Below are 25,000 nucleotides of genomic sequence, written 5' to 3' on the forward strand. Positions count from 1 at the left end.
ATACACGATGCCTCTTGGAACGCATCTATTGTGTAAATCAAGAGTTACCTGTAATTACTTCAGAATCAATTATACTTTAGAATCAAGACACTCAATAATGGTATAAAATAATGTGGAAATAGAAGACATACACTACAAGCACAACAGTAAATGTCCATAGATAAGAAAAAACATGGAAAATTAACCCCACACTCTACTTTGCAATCAATGAACTCAATAAAAGTAAAAGATAATGTGGAAATAATAGCCATTCACTAATCTACAAAAAGGGAATCAATGAAAGTAATAATAACAAAATGAAGAAAAAAATAGCTCTGCACACTTCTTTAGAATCAACAAAATCAGTAAAATAGAAAATAAAGTAGAAGTAGAAAACATGGATAAAAGTAGAAAATAATGTGGATAAAAGTAGAAAATAACGTGGATATAAATAATGCACAATGAAAGTAAAAAATAATGTGGGTATCACTAACACACACCAATCTAACCCCACAAGATTGAATGAAGGTAGAAAAGGCCATGAAAATGAGAGTCCCCCATGAGTGAGGTGACACCACTGGGCTGTGCTGAAAAGTGTTAAAGCCCAAACACACCAACACCACCATCCACTCACTCGCCTCTACCATGCACAGACAGGCTTTACACTCGTATTCTGAAACGCTTTGCTCTCTCACCACGACTACTTTCCAAGGCCACAGAGATGACAAGCAGAGTTTTCAAGGCTGTTTTTCCAGTTAATATTGTAGAAATCTTGTCAATGTACTTCTAGAACCATAAAAACACCTTAAAAAACTTGTGTCAATTTTAACAAAGCCTTTTGAAATAGTGGAGGTGAAATGTATAAGTGTTTGAGAATACTAACCTAAATCCTTCAATACCAAGATGCATTTTTACCTTGAGTTTTGGGCACAATTAGACAATTTTACTTACATTAGGGAGGGTCTATGGAGGTCAGAAGATTAATGATCAAAGTCTTCACTATTCTAATCCCAACATGAGTTTCTGAAGCTGTATAAAATCTAACAGTAACCAGAGAGGATACAGAAATGCATCATGGTACTGAAGGCCCTAACCAACAAAGGACCCCATAGTGAACTCATTACCTTCCATGGAGAGCCAACAACATGGTAGGCATTGTACTTGACAGCAATGTAGTAGTCGCCGGGCACCAGGGGAGTGTAGCGGACCTTGTAGCCTTCCTCCACCTCTGTGCAGTCCATCGACACCTTGGAGGGCCCATCGATGGTCACCGCCAGCGTGCCTGCCCCAGCGTTGCAAGTGTCCACAATGAAGTCTGTCTTCTGGCCTGTGGTGGTGAGACAAAGTGTGGTTAGGTTTGTGGACTGTGGTAAGGAGGTGGTAGGGTGAAAAATAGGGAGTAAATAGGTTGTTTAGTGTGTGAATAGGTAAATAATGAGGTGACTATGATAAGGATGTATAAATAAAAATGGGGAGGAAAAGTAGGTTGTTTTAGGGTGTGAATAGAGAAGAGATGGGTTGCTTTGTGGTGACTAAGGTAAGGAAGGTGGTAGGGTGAAAAATAGGCAGTAAATAGGTAAGTTTTGGGGATATGAATAGGGAAGTGATAGGTTCTCTTTGGGTGACTGTGATAAGGAAGGTAGTAGAGTGAAGAATAGGGAGGAAAATGTTGTTTGTGTGTGAATAGGAAATAATGGATTACCTTGGGATGACTAAGGAATGGGAGGTGCTGGGGTGAGAGAATACAGATATAATGGGGTTAATTTCGAGGTGACTCTTATGGGGTGACAACGGGGATATAATGGTTGTTTCTGGGGTGACTGATAAAGAAGGGAGAGAGAGAAAAAAAAAAAAAAAAAAAAGAAAAAAAAAAATAGATATAGGTAATGTTTAGTTAAGAGTGATTAAGGTAATGGAGCTGGGGTGAAAAATAGGGGGAAGTAGGTTAGTTTGGGGTGACTGGTAAAGAAGGTGATGGGATGAATGAAGAGGGAGATAATGGGTCTCAGTGGCTGTGGTAAGGAAGGGGCTGGGGTGAGGAAATAGGGAAAAAATGGGTTAGCTTTTGGGGTGATTTGTTATTCATGGGGTGATTATAGGCTCTGTCTGGGGTGACTATGAGGTTGTATGTTGTGGGAAGTGCTGGGGTGAAGGAATAGGGGAAAAATAAGTTGCTTTGAAGAGGTGTTTTGTGGTGGTGTGACAGAATGAATGAAGAAGAAGAAGAAGAAGAAGAAAAAATGCATAATAATTATTTTGCAACTTAACCAACTAACAAAACCCAGACATGTCACCTCACCTAAACTAACCTCACCTAACCTCACCCACCCCACCTCACTCACCCACTTAACCTCACCTCTCCTTACCTCACCTCACTTCACTCACCCACCTAACCTCACCTTACCCACCCACCTAACCTTGCCTCACTCACCCATCAAACCTCACCTCACCCACCTAACCTCACCTCACACCCACTCCCCCACTTAACTCCTTCAGTATATTTGTGCATTAGACCATTTAGTTTACATCAGGAAGGGTCTATGGAGGTCAGAAGATTAACAGCCAGAGTCTTCACTATTTTAATCTCCAACATAAGTTTCTGAAGCTGTATAAAATCACCAAACAGCAAGCAGAATGAATATGGAAATGGATCATGGTACCCACCCACCAAATCTAGTCCTAGCTCTAGATACCCTCACCTCACTTCACCAAACCACTCACCAGACACACAGGACTCGAGACCCTTGCCAGCCACAGACACAGCAGCAGGGTCAGCCTCATCCTTGCCAATCCTGAGCCTGAAGGGTGAGCCGGGGATGTGGATGCCATTGAACTTGATGTGAACGTAGTGGATTCCCATCTCCTTGGGCACAAACCTCACGCTGTACAGGTCCCCGTCCAGCAGGTCAGTGAAGCAGTCCTCCTCCGCACCAGAGGGGGCCACGAACTGTAAGAGTAGTGGTGGTGGTGGTGGTGGTGGAAAGTACATCAAGAAGGAAATAAAGAAGGAAAAAGGAAGGAAGGAAGGGACAGAGGGAGAACAGAGGAAGGGGAGGATGGAAGGGAAAGAAAAAGAGAGAAAGAAAGAAAAGGAAAGAAAGGAAGAAAGGAATGAAGGAAAAGACAAACAGAATGAATGAAAGAAAAAGAAAAAGGAAGGAATGGAGGGAAAGAACACAGAAAGACAGACAGACAGAAAGAAGAAAAGAAGGGAAGGAAAGAAGAAAAAATGGAGATGCAACAGGAAGAAAATGGCAAGTAAAGAAAGGAAGAAAAAAAGAAAGAAAGGAAACAACCAGGGAAGTGCATCTCTCTCTCTCTCTCTCTCTCTCTCTCACACACACACACACACACACCCACACCCACACCCACACACACACACACACACACACACACACACACACACACACACACACAAACAAAACATACCCTCTCCCTTCCTTATTCCAGCCCTCCCACCCCCATTACAGCCCATCCTCTCCTTCCAGTCCCTCACCTTGCAGTCCAGGGTTCCCTTAGCTCCGTTCTTGCACACGAGGAGGGACTGGGCCTTGTTTGGCATGGATCCCTGCTCCGGCAACTGGGCCAGCTCCACCTTCCTCGCCTCGCCCAGGGACGGAGTGATGTACACCTTGTAGGGGGAGTCTGGGATGTGCTTGTCGTTAAACTTGATGCCAACCCGGTACTCTCCTGCAGAAGGTAGTGGTGGTGGTTAGAGGTGGTGGTGGTTGTACGGTGAGGGATGTTGAGGAAGAGGAAGGAGGAGGAGGAGGAGGAGGAGGAGGAGGAGGAGGAGGAGGAGGAGGAGAAGAGAGAGAGAGAGAGAGAGAGAGAGAGAGAGAGAGAGAGAGAGAGAGAGAGAGAGAGAGAGAGAGAGAGAGAGAGAGAGAGAGAGAGAGACTTATATCATCTTACTTAACTAAATATACATTAATAAAATATAAAACATACACACACACACACACACACACAATGGTAAATGGAATATAATAAAAAAAAAGTGGAAAGTGATGGAACAAGGGAAAAGCAAAAGAAGACAGAAGGGAGATGGGAGGGGCAGAAATTCAGAAAACAAAGGAGGAGAAAGACCTGGGTGTTAAAATAAATGACAACTTATCACCAGAAAAACACATCAACAACATAGTTGGTGAAACAGTTACCAAAAGAAATACTAAGAAAAATTAAATGGGCATTTACCTATATAGATGAAGAGATGATGAAAAACTAATATAATACATTATTTGACCTAAACAAGAATATGGTGCACTTATATGGTCACCACATAATGAGAAAGATAGAAAGAAGATAGAAAGGATTCAAAGAGCTGCAACCAAAATCATCCCCAGTTTGAGAGACCTAACATATGAGGACAAATTAAGATGTTAAAACTTCCAACATTGCAACAGAGGAGAGAAAGAGGAGACCTAATTGCTATATACAGGGCATGGAAGGGATGGACACAGCTGACAAAGAAGACAGACCTATTGGTGTGGGACTCAAGAAATACAAGGAGACATGCCATGAAACTGAAAACAGACCACATGTAGAAGAGACATTAAGAAATACAGCTTTTCAAACAGAAGCATAGAAATATAGGACGATTTAGATGAAACAGTATGTAGTTCAACCAAGAAATATTCATGACTTAAAGGCTAAACTGGATGACTATAGGTATGGAGACATGACACACACACACACACACACACACACACAACATACCATCATCACCATCACCATCATTTGCTGACACTAATTGTTGTTGTTTTTGTTGCAGTTGTTGTTGGGGTGATGGCGGAGGTGGTTTGAAGGAGTTATGAGTGGGGAGGGGGTTGTAAGGGGAGGTCTGTGGTGCCTGTGGGGGTGGGGGGTGGTACTGTTGGGGAGGAGGGGTTGGGGTGTGGGCTGGGGTGTCTGGCTAGTTGGGGGTGAGCTGGGGTGGTTACTCTGTGTGGGTGGTGCTGGGGTGACACTGGGGCCTGGGGTGGGGTAGGGGTGATGTGATGTGGATGTGGGTGTCGCATGGGTGGAGGTGGTTGTGGGTGGGAGGAAACAGGCCCACCCCCAACTGTGTAAGAACAGAAGGTTGTATATTGGGGCTCATCCATTGTGGGTGGGGATGGGTGTGGATATAAGTGGGTGTGTAAGGATGGGTGGGGTAGGTGGGTGAGGGTGGGTGTGGGTGTGGGTATGAGTGGATGTGTGAGGAAGGGTGGGGTAGGTGGGTGAAAGTGGATGGGTTTGGGTATGAATGGGTGTGTGAGGAAGGGTGGGGTAGGTGGGTGGGGGTAGGTTTGAGTTTGAGTGGATGGAAGGATGGGCGTCAAATTGGGTGGGTGGGTGGGTTTGGGCTGGTGGATGGAAGGATGTGTGGGTGACAGCTATTTTCTTTCTCTTTCTTTGTGTTCACAGTCACATCATCGTCACTTAACTTCCCTGTTCAATACTGTCCAGTAATCAGAATGGACAGTCTTTCCATTAGTTTTCACTTCTGTATAAATATTTCAACTTTTCTAACCTTCACTCTTACAAACACATGTCTTCCTTAAAAAAGAGCATGGTGTATTTTTTCTAAACCATGTCACGCAAAATAGATAAATAAATAAATAAAAGGAAATTAACTATATATGCACTCAAAACATACACAATTTGATTTTTTTTTAGTTACAATTCACTTTACTTTCACATTTCAAACCAGTGATAAAACAAACTATTAATTTTCAGAATAAAAGAACATACTGCGTTTCTTTCTTTCTTTTTACTTCTCTTCCTTCTTTTTTCAATTACTATTACACCATTACTGCTTTCAAATGGTCACCTCTCCCCTCATCATCTTCCACCGCCAGGATTCAATACATGTGAACGTTCCCTCAACACCGGCTTGTAGTACCTCGCCTCCCCATCACCACCACAAACAAAAGCACATCACTGTCACTGCATCCTTGAACCTTCACGTCACGTCATCACCTCAATCCACACCATCACTCTCATCACGTCACTCTCACATCACACTTGACAAAAGGCGCATTATTTACATTACATCCACTTAGTCGGCTTATAACAAAGTAAACGCGATGCTTAGACCGATAAACAAGAGACATCATGAACCATAAAAACGTTTCTGTCAGGCGCGCCACACTAAACCATCTAACCCAACCCATATGGTGTGTGTGTGTATGTCGAGGCGCCGCCCACCAGTTTACCAGTTTAAGGGGCTATATTTCAGGCCCCATTACCCCCCACACAGGTAAAAACTGGCACGTGATCACCTGTTATAAGCACTGGCGGGCTCAGGTGCGAGTGTATCAGTAAGGTTGGTACCCCTGAAATTTTGGCGCGCTCTCCCTGCCCCGCCCCGTTCGGCCCCGCCCCGCACCGCCCTGCCACGTCCTTGAAGATTATTTTTAACATTGAAATTCCCGTATGCGTGTCTTTGGAGGGGTAAAATTAGCCCTCACGTAACCTACTGTTCTGCTTGGCGCCGCTGCTCTCTGCTGCCGCGGGCCCCTCTTAGCATTGCTGTCACGCTCGTTTCACGCTACCAGATGCTCCCTCACTCTTCACTCTTCACCCACACTCCATGAAGACAACACTATTTCAATACTACCTGTTTTTTTATGCATAGTGAAATATTCGAGATGGTTAAAGACAGTAAGGTTTGTTTCGTCTATTCTGTGATGTGCTAATGTTAGGTTTTTGGTAATGAATTTTAATCTCTCTCTCTCTCTCTCTCTCTCTCTCTTTTATTGCAGTTATTATTATTGTTATTATTCTTATTACCATCGTTCGTTTGGAATATATTGTATGAATTATCCAGGTCACTTACACTTTTGTCGATAATGTACGGCAGTTACCAGCATTCATTAATTCTTCACATGACGAACTGAATCATCTTTCCCTCCCATCACTTCCTTCCACTTTTAACATTTTCTTTCCTAAACATCTCCCTTCCCATCCTCAACAATTATGTGAGCATCCTTACTTCCCATACATTGTTTCTTTCATTCCTAACACATCTTCCCATCCTTTCCTATCCTTCCCATCTTTTCCTTGCGTCCTTAACACGATTCAGAAACCTTTCCCTATAACTTCACGTCTTTCACTATCTTATCCCCTTTCCATCTTTCTTTCTCAGCACATCAAACATTTAAATCTGCCGGAAACACACACAAACAATCTCTTAACACCCTTCCTTGCGCTCCTAATACCATTTATACACCTTTCCTTTTGATTTCACGTCATTTACTATCTCCCTCACTTCTTTCTCTCTCTCTCTCTCTCTCTTTCAGACATCAAACATTCAGATCAGCTGGAAACGCAAACTATTTCTCAACACCCTTCCTTGCGTCCTTAACACCATTTAAACACCTTTCATTTTAACTTCATATCTTTCACTATCATTTCTCTTTCTATCTTTTTTTTTTTTCCTCAGCACATCAAACATTCAAATCTGCCGGAAACACACAAGCTATTTCTTTAACACCCTTCCTTGCACCCTCAACACGATTCAAATATCTTTCCCTTTAATTTTCTCTCTCTCTCTCTCTCTCTCTCTCTCTCTCTCTCTCTCTCTCTCAGCCATTAACATAAACTATTCCTTAAGCCCTTCAGCACCAAGACGTGTTTTCATATTTATTCTGCTTACTATTTGGTGATTTTATACTTCACAAACTTAATGTTGGGATTGAAATAGTGAAGACTGTGGCCATTAATCTTCTGACCTCCATAGACCCTTCCTAATGTCAACAAAATCATCTAATCACACACAAAACTCAGTACTGAAGGGGTTAACATCTTTCCTTACATCCTCAATATCATTTAATCCCTTCACATCTTTAGCTATCTTCCTTTCCCATCCTCAGCACATCAAGCATTCGAGTCTGCCGGAAACACAAGCTGTCCCTGTGCCCGCGTCTCCCCGTCACTGACAAAAACACTGCAACACACACAAACATCTGCCGGCTGCTCTTAACTCCACGATTAGCAACCTCTGGGCAAGATTTACAGCCTCTCTTATTATTTACAGCCTCTTACAGGACAGCTGGTGCATTGGTTCCTCAGACGCTGCCATACACTAACTCACACCCAGGGTATTATTTTTAAACCTTCCTTCATGTCTGTACTATTCTTTTTTTTCTTGCACGCTCTCTGTCATCACTATTTTTCATCTTTTCTTTATTTGCTATTTGTCTTCATGTTTTTTTTATTCAATTTTTCATTCTTCCTTCGTTTCTATTTTTCTCTTTTTCATTTTCTGTTTGCCTGTTTTTTTTTTTTTTTATCTTCCGTTATTTGTTTATCTTTTGTTTGTATCATTTAATTTTTCTCTCGCTCTTTTGTCTGTTCATTTGTTTTTTTTTCTATTTTTCTTTCTCACAACCTTCTTTCCTCTTCAATTTATTTTTATCTTTGTTTTGCTGTTTTCCTTATTTTTAGACTGTTTATTTATTTTTAAGTCTTCCTTCATTTGTGAATTCTTGTTTTGTATAATTCCCTCTCTCTCTCTCTCTCTCTCTCTCTCTCTCTCTCTCTCTCTCTCTCTCTCTCTCTCTCTCTCTCTCTCTCTCTCTCTCTCTCGTCCTTTTACATTTGTTTTGTATTCAATCTTTTTTTTCTTTCTCACGCCCTTCTTCCCTTCTTCATCTGTTTTGTTTTGCTATTTTTTTCTTATTTTCTTGGGTTTCTGTTTGTCTATCTTTAAATCTTCCTTCATTTGTTAATTCTTGTTTTGTATAATTCTCTCTCTCTCTCTCTCTCTCTCTCTCTCTCTCTCTCTCTCGTCTATTTTCTGGTCCTTGTTTCATTTGTTTGCGTTCTATCTTTTCTTCTTTCTTACGCCTTCCCTTCCTCTTCACTTTACTTTTCCTGTTTTTTCGTGGTTTATTTCTGTAGTTTTGTCACTCCTACATTTCTTTCTAACGTGTTTTTTTTTTTTTTCTTCTTAAACGTGGCCTGATTTATTTTATTTAGTTCACCATTTTCTTTAATTTTCTTTCTTGTCTCTGGTTTATTGGTGAACGCATCCTCACCTATTTTTTGTTCCTCACCTCTTTATCACTTTCGTTCATTTATCTATACAGATCACTAATTCTTTCACTTTTCTTTCCTTCTTTCTTTATTTCTTCGTTTCTTCTACAAATTCTCATGTATATTCAATCTTCCGCTACCTCTTTTTTCTCTCTTTTGTTTCATTTATTAGTTAATTTATTTGTTTTTGAACGCTCCCTCACTTGCCTATCCTTCCTTCGTTTCCTTCACACACACACACACACACACACACACACACACTATTTTGCTGCTCTTCACTATCATTTTCTCTCTTATTCTCTTTTCTTTCTTGCGTTCTCATTTATTCTCGTCCTACTCTGCTATTTACACCTCTCTCTCTCTCTCTCTCTCTCTCTCTCTCTCTCTCTCTCTCTCTCTCTCTCTCTCTCTCTCTCTCTCTCTCTCTCTCTCTCTCTCTCTCTCTCTCTCTCTCTCTCTTCTTTCTGCTATATACTATTCAATACCAATAACATTAATACGATGAATAATGAATGACTAATAGCAATAAAAAAAACAAATTTCGTAATAAATATGAGAAAATAACGTATATGAAGAAATTCGTAATAAGATAAACACCACTACTAATAATAAATCAAAATAAATACGTCACTAATTCATAAACAGGAATTTATATAGACAACCACGATTAACCCCTTCAGTACTGGGACGCAATTTTACCTTGAGTTTTGGGTACCATTAGACCATTTTATTGATATTAGGAAGGGTCTATGGAGTTCAGAAGATTAATGGCCACAGTCTTCACTATTTTAACCCCTTCAGTACATGGGACACATTTTTACCTTGAGATTTGTGTACCATTAGACCATTTTATTGACATTAGGAAGGGTCTATGGAGGTCAGAAGATTAATGGCCAGTTTTCACTATTTTAATCTCTACATAAGTTTCAGAAGCTATGTAAATTCATCAAATAGTAAGTAAAATGAGTAAGAAAACACGTCACGGTACTAAAGGGGTTGAAAAAGCAAGAAAGACATCCCTTTAGTTAAGAGAAGTGAAGCAAGTGACAGCTGTTCACACTTTGCAGAGTTGCGATATCAAAACACTCCTTAGCCACCTTCTCCTCCTCCTCCTCCTCCCTCCTCGTTTTCCTTCTCAACACACACATTGCGTCACCCTACGGTTACTATTAATGCCCTCACCGTCACACACACACACACACACACACACACATTGGTCTCTATAAATAAATAAATAAATAAATAAAACCTAACAGCACACACATACAACAATAATTTCAACCAACACTTCAAAAATAAATAAATACAAGCGAAGCACCATTTTTAAACTTTCCCGCCAAATTTATCGTACGCATCACTCATTACCGTACGCATTACACTGAATATCCTATACACTACACATCAATTGTCGTACGCATTCCGCTTTGATACTAATCGCAGGAGTGCATCACAGGGTTCACTATCGTACGCCTCGCCGTCTCATTATCGTACGCGTCACTATCAACACTATAAACTTCACTGTCCGCCATTATCGTTTCAGTTAATTATCTAGCCGCCATGATGGTCTACGGTGGTGGTGGTGGTGGTGGTAGTGTAGCATCTGCCACTCTCCCAAACACACTGGCACACTCTCTCTTGGCACTCTCACCTCCCTCTCCTTCTCTCTCCCTCTCCCTTTCCCTCTCACTTCCCCTCCCCCACTCCTCTCTCTCTCTCTCTCTCTCTCTCTCTCTCTCTCCTCACTTTATCACACTTTACCTGTCTTCCTATTTCCTCCTCCTCCTCCTCTTCTTCCTTCCCTTCCTCTCTTTTTTGGCATTGCTTGTTTGTAGGTCACTCGTGCTCTCTCTCTCTCTCTCTCTCTCTCTCTCTCTCTCTCTCTCTCTCTCTCTCTCTCTCAATTTTCTTCTTGAATTTAAATCTGAACGCAAAATTCCTAACAACAACACCAACACCAACAATAACAATAATAATAATAATAATAATAATAATAATAATAATAACAATGAGTTAGCAAGATTACTGTTGCTGTTGCTGTGTGTGTGTGTGTGTGTGTGTGTGTGTGTGTGTGTGTGTGTGTGTGTGTGTGTGTGTCGTGGGCGTGGCAGGGCGTGGGTGTGGGTGTGAGTGGGTGTGGGTGTGGGCGTGTAGCCAAGAGCAGCAGGAAGTGAAGCAGCGTGTCACCTCGCCCATACACCCACGCTACCCCCCCCCCTCTCTCTCTCTCTCTCTCTCCTTCCGCCAACCAACTAACCACTAATAATAATAATAATAATAATAATAATAATAATAATAATAATAATAATAATAATAATAGTTTCTGAATACAGTTTTACCTTATCACTATTTACAGTCACGATTTTGTCACGGGTGTGGTTAAATCTACAATGACAACAAATGACTGAGTAGATGAATAAAGGAGAAAGAAAGAAAAGAGCAAATAAGTCTCATTTTTAACTCTTCTTTAGTTAAAAAAAAAGTAAATGCCAGAGAGAGAGAGAGAGAGAGAGAGAGAGAGAGAGAGAGAGAGAGAGAGAGAGAGAGAGAGAGAGAGAGAGAGAGAATGAATAAATACCTACACGAGTAAATAAAATGAATTCATAAATAAAACTATATATATATAAAAACTTATCACAATATCAGCTGTCCACATTGTATATTCGGCCACTGTTGACAAAGTGTTCACTCTTAACTCACACACAAGACCCTCTGCTGGACTGTTAAATTTTGGCGGGTTGGCGCACTATGACATCACTTCCTGGACTCCTATTCTCAAACACCTTCCATGCTTCACCTCCACTGTTTCAAGAGGGTTTGTTTAAATTTACACGAGTTTTTTCTAAGGTGTTTTCACGGTTCTAGATGCAGATTGACAAGATTTCTACATTGTTAACTGGAAAAACACTTGACAACCCCGCTAATCATCTCTGTGGCCTTGGAAAATAGTCATGATGGTGAGAGCAAAGCGTTTATAAGGTGTTTTCACGGTTCTAAAGGCAGATTGACAAGATTTCTACATTATCAGCTGGAAAATAGTCGTGGTGAGAGGAAAGCGTTTATGAATACAGGCCCAGGAGTAAACACGCCACATACAGGAGACGCTTTACGAGATAGGAGAAAGTTTTGACGGTAATTTTGGTTTTGAGAGTAACGCTTTCCTCTCACTGCCGTATTAATCCCTTCAGTACTGGGGCACATTTTTTACCTTGAGATTTGTATAAGATTAGACCATTTTACTAACATCAGGAAGGATCTATGGAGGTCACAAGATTAATGGCCACAGTCTTCACTATCTTAATCCCCCACATAAGTTTCTGAAGCTGTATAGAATTACAAAATAGTAAGCAGAGTGAATATGGAAACGCGTCATGGTACTGAAGGGGTCTAAAGAGATGCGTGGCAGGCCAGTTAAACCATTTCCCACAAGCAAAAGAAATATATGAGAACTTATTCACGTATATAGTCATTTGCGTCATGTGTATCCCTTCACTAAACTACTTAATTATTACTGGCAAAAATTATAAATGTCGTTGATTACTGAGTTATAGGAAGAGAGATAAATCGACACACACACACACACACACACACACAGATCGACAGACACGCACACACACATCACCATCATAAACCTACCTTCATCCTCTTCCTCTTCCTCTCCCCGTCCCTCTCCCTCACCCCCATGCTTCTCACATCTCCACCCCGTCCCTCTCCCCCCCTCTCTCTGAATACAAAATGATTGCAGATAAAAAGGGGAAAAAATGTATAAAAGAAATAAAACAAATATAAACTCTTAGGGAAAAGATGAGATAAATTTGAAAGCCAATTGTATCTAAATATTTGTCTGAAAAAAAAAAAAAAAAAAAAAAGTGGTCACGTGTTATTAGCCCCGCGCAAAGAGAGAGAGAGAGAGAGAGAGAGAGAGAGAGAGAGAGAGAGAGAGAGAGAGAGAGAGAGAGAGAGAGAGAGAGAGAGAGAGAGAGAGGGGGGGGGACCCTGTGACTCACTTTGCTGGCCCGTGGTGTGTGTGTGTGTGTGTGTGTGTGTGTGTGTGTGTGTGTGTGTGTGTGTGTGTGTGTGTGTGTGTGTGACTCAGCTACATCTGAGCACCTGACAGAACAAAACAAACAAAAAAGGCTAAAAAAAAAGAAGAATCAACAACTTGTCACTAATATAAGAAAAAACAAATAAAATAAAAACAAAACAAGTAAAATGCACAAATAAATACAAGAAATACATAATAATTTGTTTGTTTTGTTTAGGTGTTTTTGTTGCCCTTGGTCAGACTTCCCTTAGAGAAAAAACAAAAAACAAATAGCAATAGAAGTGAAAGCAATGGTGACTGACACACACACACACACACACACACACACACACACACACACACACACACACACACACACACACACACAGAGGCATGGCAGAAATGATGACACAGGAATGACATTTCTTCCCTGATCGATTTGGCATATATCACACAGGGAGGAGGAGGAGGAGGAGGAGGAGGAGGAGGAGGAGGAGGAGGAGGAGGAGGAGGAGGAGGAGGAGGAGGAGGAGGAGGAGGAGGGTCAGAGTTATGCCATATTAACCTTACCTAACCTAACCTAGATTGATGGAGGATAAAATGAAGAGAGAAAGACAAGAAGTGGTAAAAATATAATGTGTGTGATTATATACTTCAAAACACACACACACACACACACACACACACACACACACACACACACACACACACACACACACTCACAACCTACCAGGCTCGGCGACGACATAGGAGACATAGCATGAGCCGTCCTTGCGATCCTTGAAGTCGATCTCCGCCTTACTGGGTCCCTCAACAGAGATGGCCAGTGAGCCAGCCCCTGCCTCCCTGGTCCACACGTTGAATTCATTAGGCATTCCCTGCTCTCCTCGCTCCAGCCCTGGGCCTCCCGCGTGCACCCTGTGGGCCCCCCCATCCTTCAGCGGCCCAACCTGCAGGAGTGGGTGAAGGAGGGGGTTAGTGGGGGTTTGCAGGATGGGTTATAGGAAGGAAGGAAAGCAGGTATTTGTGTTATGAATTCACTGTTTCTACTGTACTGTCACTGAATCACACTGCCACCATCACCATCACATCACCACTCTGCCATATACATGTACAATCTGCCAAATAAACACTTCACCACCTCCCTCCCTCACCACCTCACCAATCTCCACACTACACCACCAGTCTCCCACCACCTCAGCAGTCCACCAGCTCCTCTCCCATCACTTCACTAGACCACCAACACAACACCACTCCACCACTCACTAACCCATCCCTCCCTCACCCCCCATCACCCCAACCCCCTCACCGTGAACTGGAAGGGTGATCCGGGAATATGCATCTCCTGGTACTTGACAGAGACTGTGTGGACACCGAGCTCCTTGGGCACAAAGTTAACACCATACAGTCCGTCCTCCACCTCCCCAATCTCCGCCGCCTCTGTCACGCCCCCAGGGGAAGTGACGGTGGCTCCCAGGTCGAAGGGGGAGATGCCAGGGAGCTTGAAGGTCAGGCGGCACTGCGATCCGACCTCAGTCAAGGGCACGGCTTCTCTCTGCCTCTTGATCCTCTCCGTCTGCCTGTTGGTGCCCTCGCCTGTCACCTGTGCAGGAGATTGTTTGTGGTTAGCCTCTCTGTGTGGTTTTTTTAAGTCTGTGTTTTTTCAAGTCTGTGTGGGTTTTTTAAGTTTGTGTGCTCTAATTCAAGTCTGTGTGTTTTAATTCAAGTCTGTGTGCTTTTCTTAATGTTTTTTTTTTTCTTTTAATTAAGTGTGTAATTTAGTGTGTTTTGAAGTGTGTGTGTGTGTGTTTTTAATTAAGGTGTTTTTGTGTGTTTTAAAGTTTTTTTTTTTTTTTTAAGTGTGTTTTTAAGTGCATGTTTTTTTTAGTGTATTTTTTAAGTGTGTTTTTCAGTGTGTTTTTTAAATGCATCTTTTTTTTTTAAGTGTATTTCTAAGAGCATGTGTTTCTAAGTGTGCATTTTTAAGTCTTTTTTTTTTAAGTGTTGTATTACTGTTTTTCTGTGTGTTTCTAAGTCAGTGTGTTGTAAGGTGTGTGAGGGAAGGATCTGTGTGTTGTAAGGTGTGTGAGGGAAGGATCTGTGTGTTCTAAGGTGTGTGAAGGAATACAGCATTTTGAGGTGTAGAAGGTAAAGGTTTGTGGTCAGCCTGTGTTTTAAGGTAAGTGAGAGATTTGGTGTTTTAAGGTGTCTGATGGAAATAATTGGGTTTTTAAGATGTGTAAGAGATTTTTCAAGATATGCAAGGGAATAAATTAGGGTTTTTAAGGTATATAGCAAGAAAATAAGGTCTTTAAGGTACCTGAGGAAAGGAATTGAGATTTTAAGGTGTATGGAAGAAGGAATTGGATTTTTAAAGTGTCTGAGGAAAGAAATTAGAGGTTTTAAGATATGTAAGGGTAGAAATTAAGGTTTTTAAGGTATGTAAGAGTAGAATTAAGGTTTTAAGGTATGTAAGGGTGGAAATTAAGGTTTTAAGATGCCTGTGAGAATCAATGGAGTTTTTAAGGTGTCCAAATAAAGGAATTGTTTTTTAAAATGTCAGATGAAAGAACTTTTTTTTAACCCCTTCAGTACTGGGACACATTTTTACCTTGAGATTTGTGTACCATTAGACCATTTTATTGACATTAGGAAGGGTCTATGAAGGTCAGAAGATTAATGGCCACAGTCTTCACTATTTTAACCCCTTCAGTAATAAGACACATTTTTATCTTGAGATTTGTGTACCATTAGACCATTTTACTGACATTACGGAGGGTCTATGGAGGTCAAAAGATTAATGGCCACAGTCTTCACCATTGTAATCCCCACATGAGTTTCTGAAGCTGTATAAAATCACCAAATAGTCACCAGAATGAATATGGAAATGTGTCATGGTAATGAAGAGGTTAAGGTGTCTGAGGAAAATAAATTATGGTGTTGTGGTGTGTTGTGATATGGTAAGGTTGTGTGTGTAGTGGTGTGGTGTAGCGATGGTGTCAGTCCTCACCTTGGCAGTGAAGGAGAGCCTGGGACGTGGTTGTCGGCAAACTTGAGGTTGATGATGTAGTAACCAGGCTCTGTGGGGGTGTAGCCGATGGTCAGGGTGCCGTCCTCATTGTCCTGCAGGGGAGAGAGAGGGAGACGGGTGAGGGGTGATGGGTGAACGATGAAGGGTGACATGAGTGAGGTGCAATAATGAGAGATGAGAGGTGAAGAGTGAGATGGGAAAGAGGTGAGGGGTGACATGATTGAGATAGAAGGATGAGGAGCAAATGGGTGAGGCATGGGAAGGATGACTGGTGACATGAGTAGAGGGATGACGAGGGAGATGGGAAAGGGGTGAGGGAGGAGAAAGAGTGAGAAGGGAGAGAAGGATGAGGAATTGGAAGAGAGACGGGAGAGGAATGAGGAGTGAGGGGAGAGAGAGAATAGAGGAGAGAGAGAGAGAGAGAGAGAGAGAGAGAGAGAGAGAGAGAGAGAGAGAGAGAGAGAGAGAGAGAGAGAGAGAGAGAGAGAGAGAGAGAGAGAAAATAAGAGGTAAGAAGGAAGGAGAAAAAAGAGGGATGAGGGGGAGTAATGATAGTAAGTGATGAAAAAGATAAAAAATAAATAAATAAATAGGAAAAAATAAACAAAAAAGGAGAGAAAAAATGATAGACCAAATGTTTGTGGGATTTCTTTTTTCTTTCATACAAACTTAAACAAAAGTAAATCACCTATTTGAAATGTATAAAGCTCTCTCTCTCTCTCTCTCTCTCTCTTACAACAACCCAATCCTTCTAATTACATCTTCCAATTAATTTCCTACAACAATTACAACCATCACCACCACTACTACTACTACTACTACTACTACTACTACTCCCCCCATTACCACCAGCACCACCACTGAGCCTCACCTTGCACTGGATGTCAGCCTTGGAGGGGCCTTCAATGGAGAGGGAGAGGCCGCCATACCCAGCATCCCTTGTGTCGATGGTAAACTGGTTCTCCTTGTGTGTCTGTCCCTCTGTCAGACTCTTGCCGGAGATCTGAGGGGGCAAGAGGCGTTAGGACAGTGACTCAGGATTTGTTGGTCTATAGGGCTTTGAAACTTTCCCTAACCTTGCATAACATTAATTTTTTTGTCCTTATTCATTCTTTTATTTTGAATTCTATGACCAGTTTGACCTCTAGTGACCTACATTGCTGAGGGGGCAGGAGGTGTTAGGACAGACTGAAGATTTGTTTGTCTATGTGGTTTTCAAACTTTACATAACCTTGCATGGTCTTCATTTATTGTTCATCCTTATTTGTATGTTTACTTTGATTTCTATTGCCAGTTTGACCTCCACAGTAACCTACCTTGACCTTGGAAGCATCGCCGACCTCCTTCTCACCGACACCGATCTTGAAGGGAGAGTTGGCGATGTGGTTGCCCATCCTCTTGACAGACACCAGGTGCTCTCCTACCTCGCGGGGAGTGAAGGAGATGCCTGCCGGGGAGAGAGAAGGTCACCATCTACTACACACACACACACACACACACATAGATACATACATACATAGATAGGTTAGGTTAGGTTAGGTTAGGTGAAGGAGAGAGGAAGTCACCACCAAGCACACACACCACATAGATAGATTGATTGACCACAGCAACATTACAAAGGCAGGAAAATTTGTCTTTAGCCTAAGTGCTCCATAAAAACCCAAAGTAATAAGATAGATACTAATTTCCATAACACACACACACACACACACACACACACACACACACACACACACACACACACACACACACACACACACACACACACACACAGGTTGGGAAAGGAGAGAAAAGGAAGAATGTCATGTATAAAATGTGTGAGGAATTACGAGAAGTTAAGAGATGAATAAGGGTGCTTGGATGGTTGTAGGTGTATGAGAGAGGATATAGGAGGAGTGCCTGTTGATGAGACATACGCACACACACAGACACAGACACACACATAAGGCTCACCAAGATGTCCATTAGGGAGTTTCTTGAGGAAGCAAGGCTCCTCGAGACCTGATGGGGCCTGGATGGATGCGTTGAGGCTCTTGATGTCTGATTCAGTCATCTTTCCTGGCAGTTTGAACTCAGACTGGGAACCGACACTGATCTGGTTCCTCTTGCGTCCCTCCCCAGTGATCTTGACGGAGTATGGGGAGCCTCGGATGTGCTTCTCGGCAAACTTGACAGACACCTTGTACTCTCCGGGGGCAGTGGGCAGGTAGGAGACAGACACAGTGCCATCCTTGTTGTCGTGGCAGGAAATCTCAGCCTTGCTTGAACCCTCCACAGCCAGAGACAGACCGCCTACAGGGGTGAAAGAAGGGGTACTGGTGTTAGTGGTGTGGTGGTGTGTGGATGTGCGAGTGTGTTTGGAGATGTGTTTAGGGGTGTTTGGTGATATGTCTGGATATGTTTGGGGTGTGTCTGGGTGTGTGTTTGGTAGTGTATTGGTGTGTTAGAAATTGTGTGTTTATGTGGGTGTGTGGGGGTGTGTTTGTGAGGGTTTTGGGTGTTAGAAGTTGTGTTTGTATGGGTGTGTTTGGGTGTATTGGTGTGTGTTTGGGGGTGTATATAATTGGTGTATGTTAAAAATTGTATGTTTGTGGGTGTCTCTGGGTGTGTTTGGGAGTGTATGGATCTGATGAAATTTTTTTTTTTTTTTGTGTGTGTGTGTGTGTGTGTTTATCAATTAGATCCGATTACTACAAATAGTCTTTTTATTCCCTGATTTACTGAGCAACATGACAACCACTGGCATCATCAAACACTGCTACACTCCTCAGTAATATTCCTCTGAGACAACACACCATTGCACCATTAACACCATCACACCATAAGACTGGCTTACTCTCCTCCTTCCCTCACCTACCACCTTACAATTAGTCTATGAACATTTCTGACTTGGCAAGAATTACGCACATCATCATTACACAAAATTTTTAGCCTATTTAGATCTTTTCCTTGGTCTTTCTTCAGTGACAAACTCTAATTAGCTATCTCTATATTTCTTTTGCTTAATTAAGAGACAAGATTCTATGTCATTATATAACTCATTTATTTTTAGTCTATTTAAACCTTTTGCTTGGTCTTCCTTCAGTGATAAAGTTTAATTATCTATCTATATATTTCTTTTTTATTAGTTAACAGACTAGTATCTATTTATCACCTGCATGTTAGCTAATCTTTTTTACTTATTTACTCTTCCTTACAATTTACCCACCAACAAAATCAATGAACTGACTCCAAAACACTTGGCAAAAATAAACTTGCAATATTTTAACTGCTGAAAACAAAAACAATGATAAAAAACTATATTATACACTTTTCAATTAGTACTTTGGGTGTGGACTGTTAATTACGGAGTGCGGTGAGCCTGGGATGCCGTGAGACAGAGTGAGTGAGTGAGGCAGAGTCATTTAATGGTTCTCTGTGAGGCCTCATCAGTGTGTGGAGTCTTGAACATTGCCAAGTGAACAGTGCCTCTCATAAATGTTGTGAAAAGATCTCTATATTCTGACACAGTGGATGATACTATTTGACACATTTGGTGAGTGTGGCAACAGTTGGTAGCCCTGCAAACTAGGGATTCTGAAACACTACTGCACCTCACCAAAACTACTCTCAAGAGGCTCTAGTTGAAGTGACATGGGTTTTTTATCATGTTTGTTATGAAAGGGCCCCAGTTGAAGTGACAGGTTCTTAGGGTATTTGTTACAATAAGGCCCAAGTTGAAGTGATGGTTCTAGTGACAGCTTAATATTTCTGTATTACGAACATTACTAACAGGATAAGCATTCTTTTAAAGGGCTCTAGTTGAAGTAATACAGGTTTTGAAGTGTGTTTTGATGATTCTAGTGACAGATTAATAAGATTTCTACATTATCAGCAGGAGAAACACTTGAGAAACCGGCTAATCATCACTATAAGCTTTGAAAACAGTCGTGGTGAGAGTAAAGGGATGGTTGCCTCACACTAATTCACATCCACAACTGTATATAGAGAGGACTTATTCACCAGCACACTCCGTCACACACTCCCTCGGTCACTGCCACCAATGCTGCGTTACGGCACAGCTACTCAGGCGCTCTGGTTAATTAAGATGACACGGACAGCAGACTGAATTATGAGCGACACAGACAGACTGAGTTACGAGCGACACAGACAGATTGAGTTACGAGCGACACAGACAACAGACTGAGTTACGGCTGACACAAGACACACAGTAATCACAGACAAGACGACGATGGGTTGTTATTGGTGAAATTTTGAGGTTTTTAGCTTGTTTAGTGGTTCTTTTGCTGTTTTTTTTAAGGTGTGTTTACGTGAACGAGTCGGTGAGATTAATGTTAAATGAAATGGAAAAAACAAAACAAAACAGGATATTATTGTTAGTTTTTGTTCTTTATTTTTCTTTCAGTATTTCGATTTATTTTTGTTACGGAGTGAAATGGAAAAAACAAAATAAAATGGGGTACTATAATTATTCTCATTCCTTTTTCTTTAATGTTGTATTTCTTCTTGTGATGGTTTTGTTCCGGAGTGAGTTCATGTTAGTACGTTGATGACATTAATGGAAAAAAATAATAAAAAAATAAATAAATAAAAAAAAAGTACTGGAATTGTTGTCGTGTTTTTAAATTTCCTCTTTAATATTTAGTTTTCTTGATGGTTTGATTGGATGAAATAAATAAAATAATAATAAATAAATAAATAAATAAATACATAAAATAAATAAACAAATCTTTTTCTTTAAGTTTGCATCTCAACTTTTCCCCTGACCATGAAATTAACTTAAAAAAAAACACACAAACTAATAAACTCAACAACAACAAAGTAACACATAAATACAAGTTGTTTACAAGGCAAGCCACTGTTTCCTCTCATCATTACGGAGACAAACACAAACATTTTACACACTGACAGGCCAAGTTTTGTCAAGTTATACAAAGTCACACACCATCACACACCACCAGAGTATGCATCAGTGATGTGCTTTTCACCCCTTCAGTACTGGGACACATTTTTACCTTGAGATCTGTGTACTATTTAGACCATTTTATTGACATTAGGAAGGGTCTACGGAGGTCAGAAGATTAATGGCCACAGTCTTTACTATTTTAATCCCCACATAAGTTTCTAAAGCTGTATAAAATCAACAAATAGTCACCAGAATGAATATGGAAATTCATCACAGTACTGAATGGATTAATTATCTGCCTTGTAAACAACTTGTGTGTGTTTGTGTACAGTCAGCCACAGAAATGAAATGCCACCAAACACAGTGAAGCATCATGAAACACTTGCTCAGATGGCATTACTTCTTAGGCCAACTGTACTAAATATTAATAAAAACAAAACAAAGACAAAGGTAGATCTCCATTAAGGGAAGAAATAAGAAAAGATAGGGAAAAAAAAAGAAAAAAAACTGAAAAAGAAAAAATGATGAATGGGGAAATACAAATATAAATAAACAATAATGAAGAGTATAGCTAGAAAGAAAAAAAATCAGAAAAATGAGCAAGATAAATGAACCAGATTGAAAAGAAAAATCAACAAAATCAAAAGGAAGAATAAGAAAATGAGAGAAGACAGGAAGAAGAGGACAAACTGGAGGGAGGAGGGGAAACAAAAAAACAAAAAAAACAGGGACAACAAAGTATTATTCCTAGATGGATGATAAACTAAAATAACTAAACAACCACAAAACACCTGGAGCCACAAGACCACCACCACCACCACCACACTTCATCCACTGTGCTCTTGATCAAAATTTTTCTACGCATGAGAAAAAATCTGGCTTGGGTAAACAAATACACAATTAAACCCCAAAAGACCCACTTATATGCCAGTCCCCAAGCAGGTTTAGGAGACTTAGCCAAAAGGATGGGATAAACGTCTTGAAACCTCCACTTTACTCAACAAAATAAAGCAAAAATTCATCTCTATACAACTGTGGGAAGATTGATAGAGGACACCCAACAGGCACAGTGGAGGTAAGTAGAGGAGAATGACTTGTGGCCCCATCTAGTTCCTCACCCTCCCTGTAGCCAGAAACACTCACCCCTCAGCACTCCTTCAAACAGGGTCCAGTAACAGGGAGACAGAAGGGAGTGCTGGGGTGTGGGGTGGCTACAAAGTGGAGGGAGAAGAGCTGGTGGGTGTTAATGTACCTCCAAGATAAGGTGATGTGTCTACTTGTGTGTGTTATGGGGTTGTGATGGTGTTGATTGACATAGAGAGGGGAGATTGAAAAATGTAAACAAAAAAGGAAGTGAGGTGCAAAACTGCCTGTGAACCAAATACATATAGAGATGGTTGTAAAATAAAGGGGTAAATACATACGTAAACAGATTAAAACCACAAAAAACATTGACTACTAACGATTCACACGGAGAAGGAAAAGTTAACTGAATAATACGTGACATCAAATATTTAAGTACAGGGTTTACAGGCAGAGAGAGAGAGAGAGAGAGAGAGAGAGAGAGAGAGAGAGAGAGAGAGAGAGAGAGAGAGAGAGAGAGAGAGAGAGAGTACATGGGTCTAAGTGTGAGTGTAGTAAATATGTGTTATGCCAACCTGTTCTCTCTCCTAAAGGCAGCTTGAAAGGGAACAAGAGGCGGGCAATGTGAGTCTGGAAGTGTTCACCGGGACAGACAAACCCTCACACCTACACACTCACCACATAACCTATACACTCACCACCTAAATTCATGACCTACCCTAACCTAACATGCCCTAACCCTTACACCTACACTCATGAACTATCCTAACCTAACCTACACTTTTCATGAACTGCTTATCGTAATCTGACCTAACCCTCACAACTACATACTCTTGGCTCTATCTTAACTTAATCTAACCTAACCTAAGCTAACCTGACACTCACACTTACACACTGATGGTCCTGTCTAACCTAACCTAATTTTTACAGTGTTTAGTCTATAATATGTAAAGTCATTCTATGCACACCACTATTTTATTAATCTCTAACCTTCATCTGTGTGTGTGTGTGTGTGTGTGTGTGTGTGTGTGTGTGTGTGTGTGTGTGTGTGTGTGTGTGTGTGTGTGTGTGTGAGAATGTGTGTTTTGTGTGTTTATGCATCCAGTGACCTAACCTATAGTACCACTCAACACACCTACCTCACTTCATACCTGTTACCTTGATGAGTAGGGCCACACCACAGCTACCTAACCTAACCTAACCTAACCTCATCTCACCTCATCTCACCTCACCTAACCTCACATCACCTCACTCAGCCTACCACTAACACCTCACCAGCCTGAACAAACCTGCCACACACACACCACCACAACACAGGCAGGTCCACACAGCAGCAGCAGCAGCAGCAGGAGGGGGGGCACATCATCATCAGCAGCAGCACCCAGCATCAGTCGGGGCTCAGGGACGTGGGTAGTGAGTGAGTGGGGTGTGGGGGGTGGGTGAAGGGGGTGGGGGAGGTGGAGTAAGGGAGAAACGGAGCAAGAGAGTGGAGACCGTACCGCGGAGAGTGGAGCTACCTGCACCGGCATCCTTGGTGGAGATGGTGAAGTTGGCTGGTTCTCCAGTAATGCCGTGGACCAGACCGGGGCCGTAGGCTGTCACGTACCCAGAGGCAATGGAGTCCACGTGGAACTTGAAGGGGGAGCCTGCAGGTGGAGGTGGAGAGGTGGATTAGTTGCTGTGGAGACAAGGATATTCAGTTGACCACAAGCATGTATGGTATGTGAAAAAATAATAAATAAATAAATAAATAAAGTAGAATACAATTTTACAGAGTGAGTGATGGTTTGTTGTTGCTTCATTTATCCTCTTTCTTACTTATAAAATTGTAAATATATGTATGTATGTATGTACTGTGTGTGTGTGTGTGTGTGTGTGTGTGTGTGTGTGTGTGTGTGTGTGTGTGTGTGTGTGTGTGTGTGTGTGTGTGTGTTGGACAGGTAGACAGAGGTAGACAGGCAGGCAGGCTTCACAGAGGGAGAGCTGAGTCACCCTGATGGCTTCTTGCAGCTTTCTCACCTTATGTTCATCCTTTCAGATAGCCCAGGTGTGTGTGTGGTGTGGTGTGGTGTGGTGTGGTGTGGTGTGGTGTGGTGTGGTGTGGTGAGGTGTGGTGAGTGTGTTGTGTTGTGTTGTGTGTTGTGTTGTGTTGTGTGGTGGTGTGGTGAGGTGAGGTGAGGTGAGGAGGTGAGGTGAGGTGAGGTGAGGTGAGGTGAGGTGAGGTGTGGTGAGGTGAGGTGAGGTGTGGTGAGGTGTGGTGAGGTGTTGTGTGGTGTGGTGCAGTGTGGTGTGGTGTTTTTTTTTTATGTAAGTGTGAAATTGGCCAAGAGCAAAAAAAAAAATAAAAAAATAAATAAATAAAATAAAATAAAATAAATAAATAAAAAATAAATAAATAAATATATAAATAAAATCCCACTTAATAGCCAGTCCCCTTACAGATATAGTGTGGCGTGGTGCGTTACCTTGCACGTGCTCAGCGTTGTACTTGACATGCAGTTCGTGCAGACCCTCCTCCCTGGGGCTGTAGCGCACCGACACCGTGCCATCGCGGTTGTCCTCGATGACTGGCACGTCTGACTTTCCGGAAGGCATCTTGACCTCAGCTGTGGGGAGAAGGCGGATCATGGGACGGGGGGTGAGATAGTGGCGGTGGTGGTGGAAGTGTTCATCAATACAGTAAACTCCCCAATTTACGAACATAATGGGATGGAGAGGCTGTTCGCTGTTCGTAAGTCAATTTGTTCGTAAGTCTAATGTTGGTTTTCCAGATTTCTTTTTTTCTATTGTTTATTTGTTTATCATTATCATTATTACTATTTATTTATTTTGTGTGTGTTTTAAAGACTTCTATACATTAAGAATGGGAGGGACCATCAACACCACAGTCAGGCGTGTCAGTGGAGGAGGAGGAGGAGGAGGAGGAGGAGGAGCACTGAGGGTGAGGGAAGGGTTG

General features: G+C 41.7%; 1 protein-coding gene and 1 long non-coding RNA gene across 2 annotated transcripts in view; both read right to left on the reverse strand.

The window, feature by feature from the left end:
* LOC123501055 (filamin-A-like) overlaps nucleotides 1–25,000 on the reverse strand; it is a 163,812-nt gene that overhangs the window by 11,281 nt on the left and 127,531 nt on the right. Inside the window, 11 exon segments of the mRNA XM_045249635.1 lie at nucleotides 1,104–1,306; nucleotides 2,701–2,926; nucleotides 3,476–3,669; nucleotides 13,755–13,974; nucleotides 14,334–14,629; nucleotides 16,036–16,147; nucleotides 16,927–17,058; nucleotides 17,372–17,502; nucleotides 18,009–18,347; nucleotides 23,544–23,690; nucleotides 24,510–24,650. Of these exon segments, the coding sequence (XP_045105570.1) occupies nucleotides 1,104–1,306; nucleotides 2,701–2,926; nucleotides 3,476–3,669; nucleotides 13,755–13,974; nucleotides 14,334–14,629; nucleotides 16,036–16,147; nucleotides 16,927–17,058; nucleotides 17,372–17,502; nucleotides 18,009–18,347; nucleotides 23,544–23,690; nucleotides 24,510–24,650 (2,141 nt within the window).
* Nucleotides 5,366–9,785, reverse strand: LOC123501056. Its single transcript, XR_006673544.1, has 2 exons — nucleotides 9,355–9,785; nucleotides 5,366–6,716 (listed from the first exon to the last, which is right to left on the reverse strand). It is a non-coding gene; the product is annotated as an uncharacterized LOC123501056 (long non-coding RNA).

Source organism: Portunus trituberculatus, chromosome 8 (genome assembly GCF_017591435.1).
Source record: "Portunus trituberculatus isolate SZX2019 chromosome 8, ASM1759143v1, whole genome shotgun sequence".
Classification (NCBI taxonomy): domain Eukaryota; kingdom Metazoa; phylum Arthropoda; class Malacostraca; order Decapoda; family Portunidae; genus Portunus; species Portunus trituberculatus.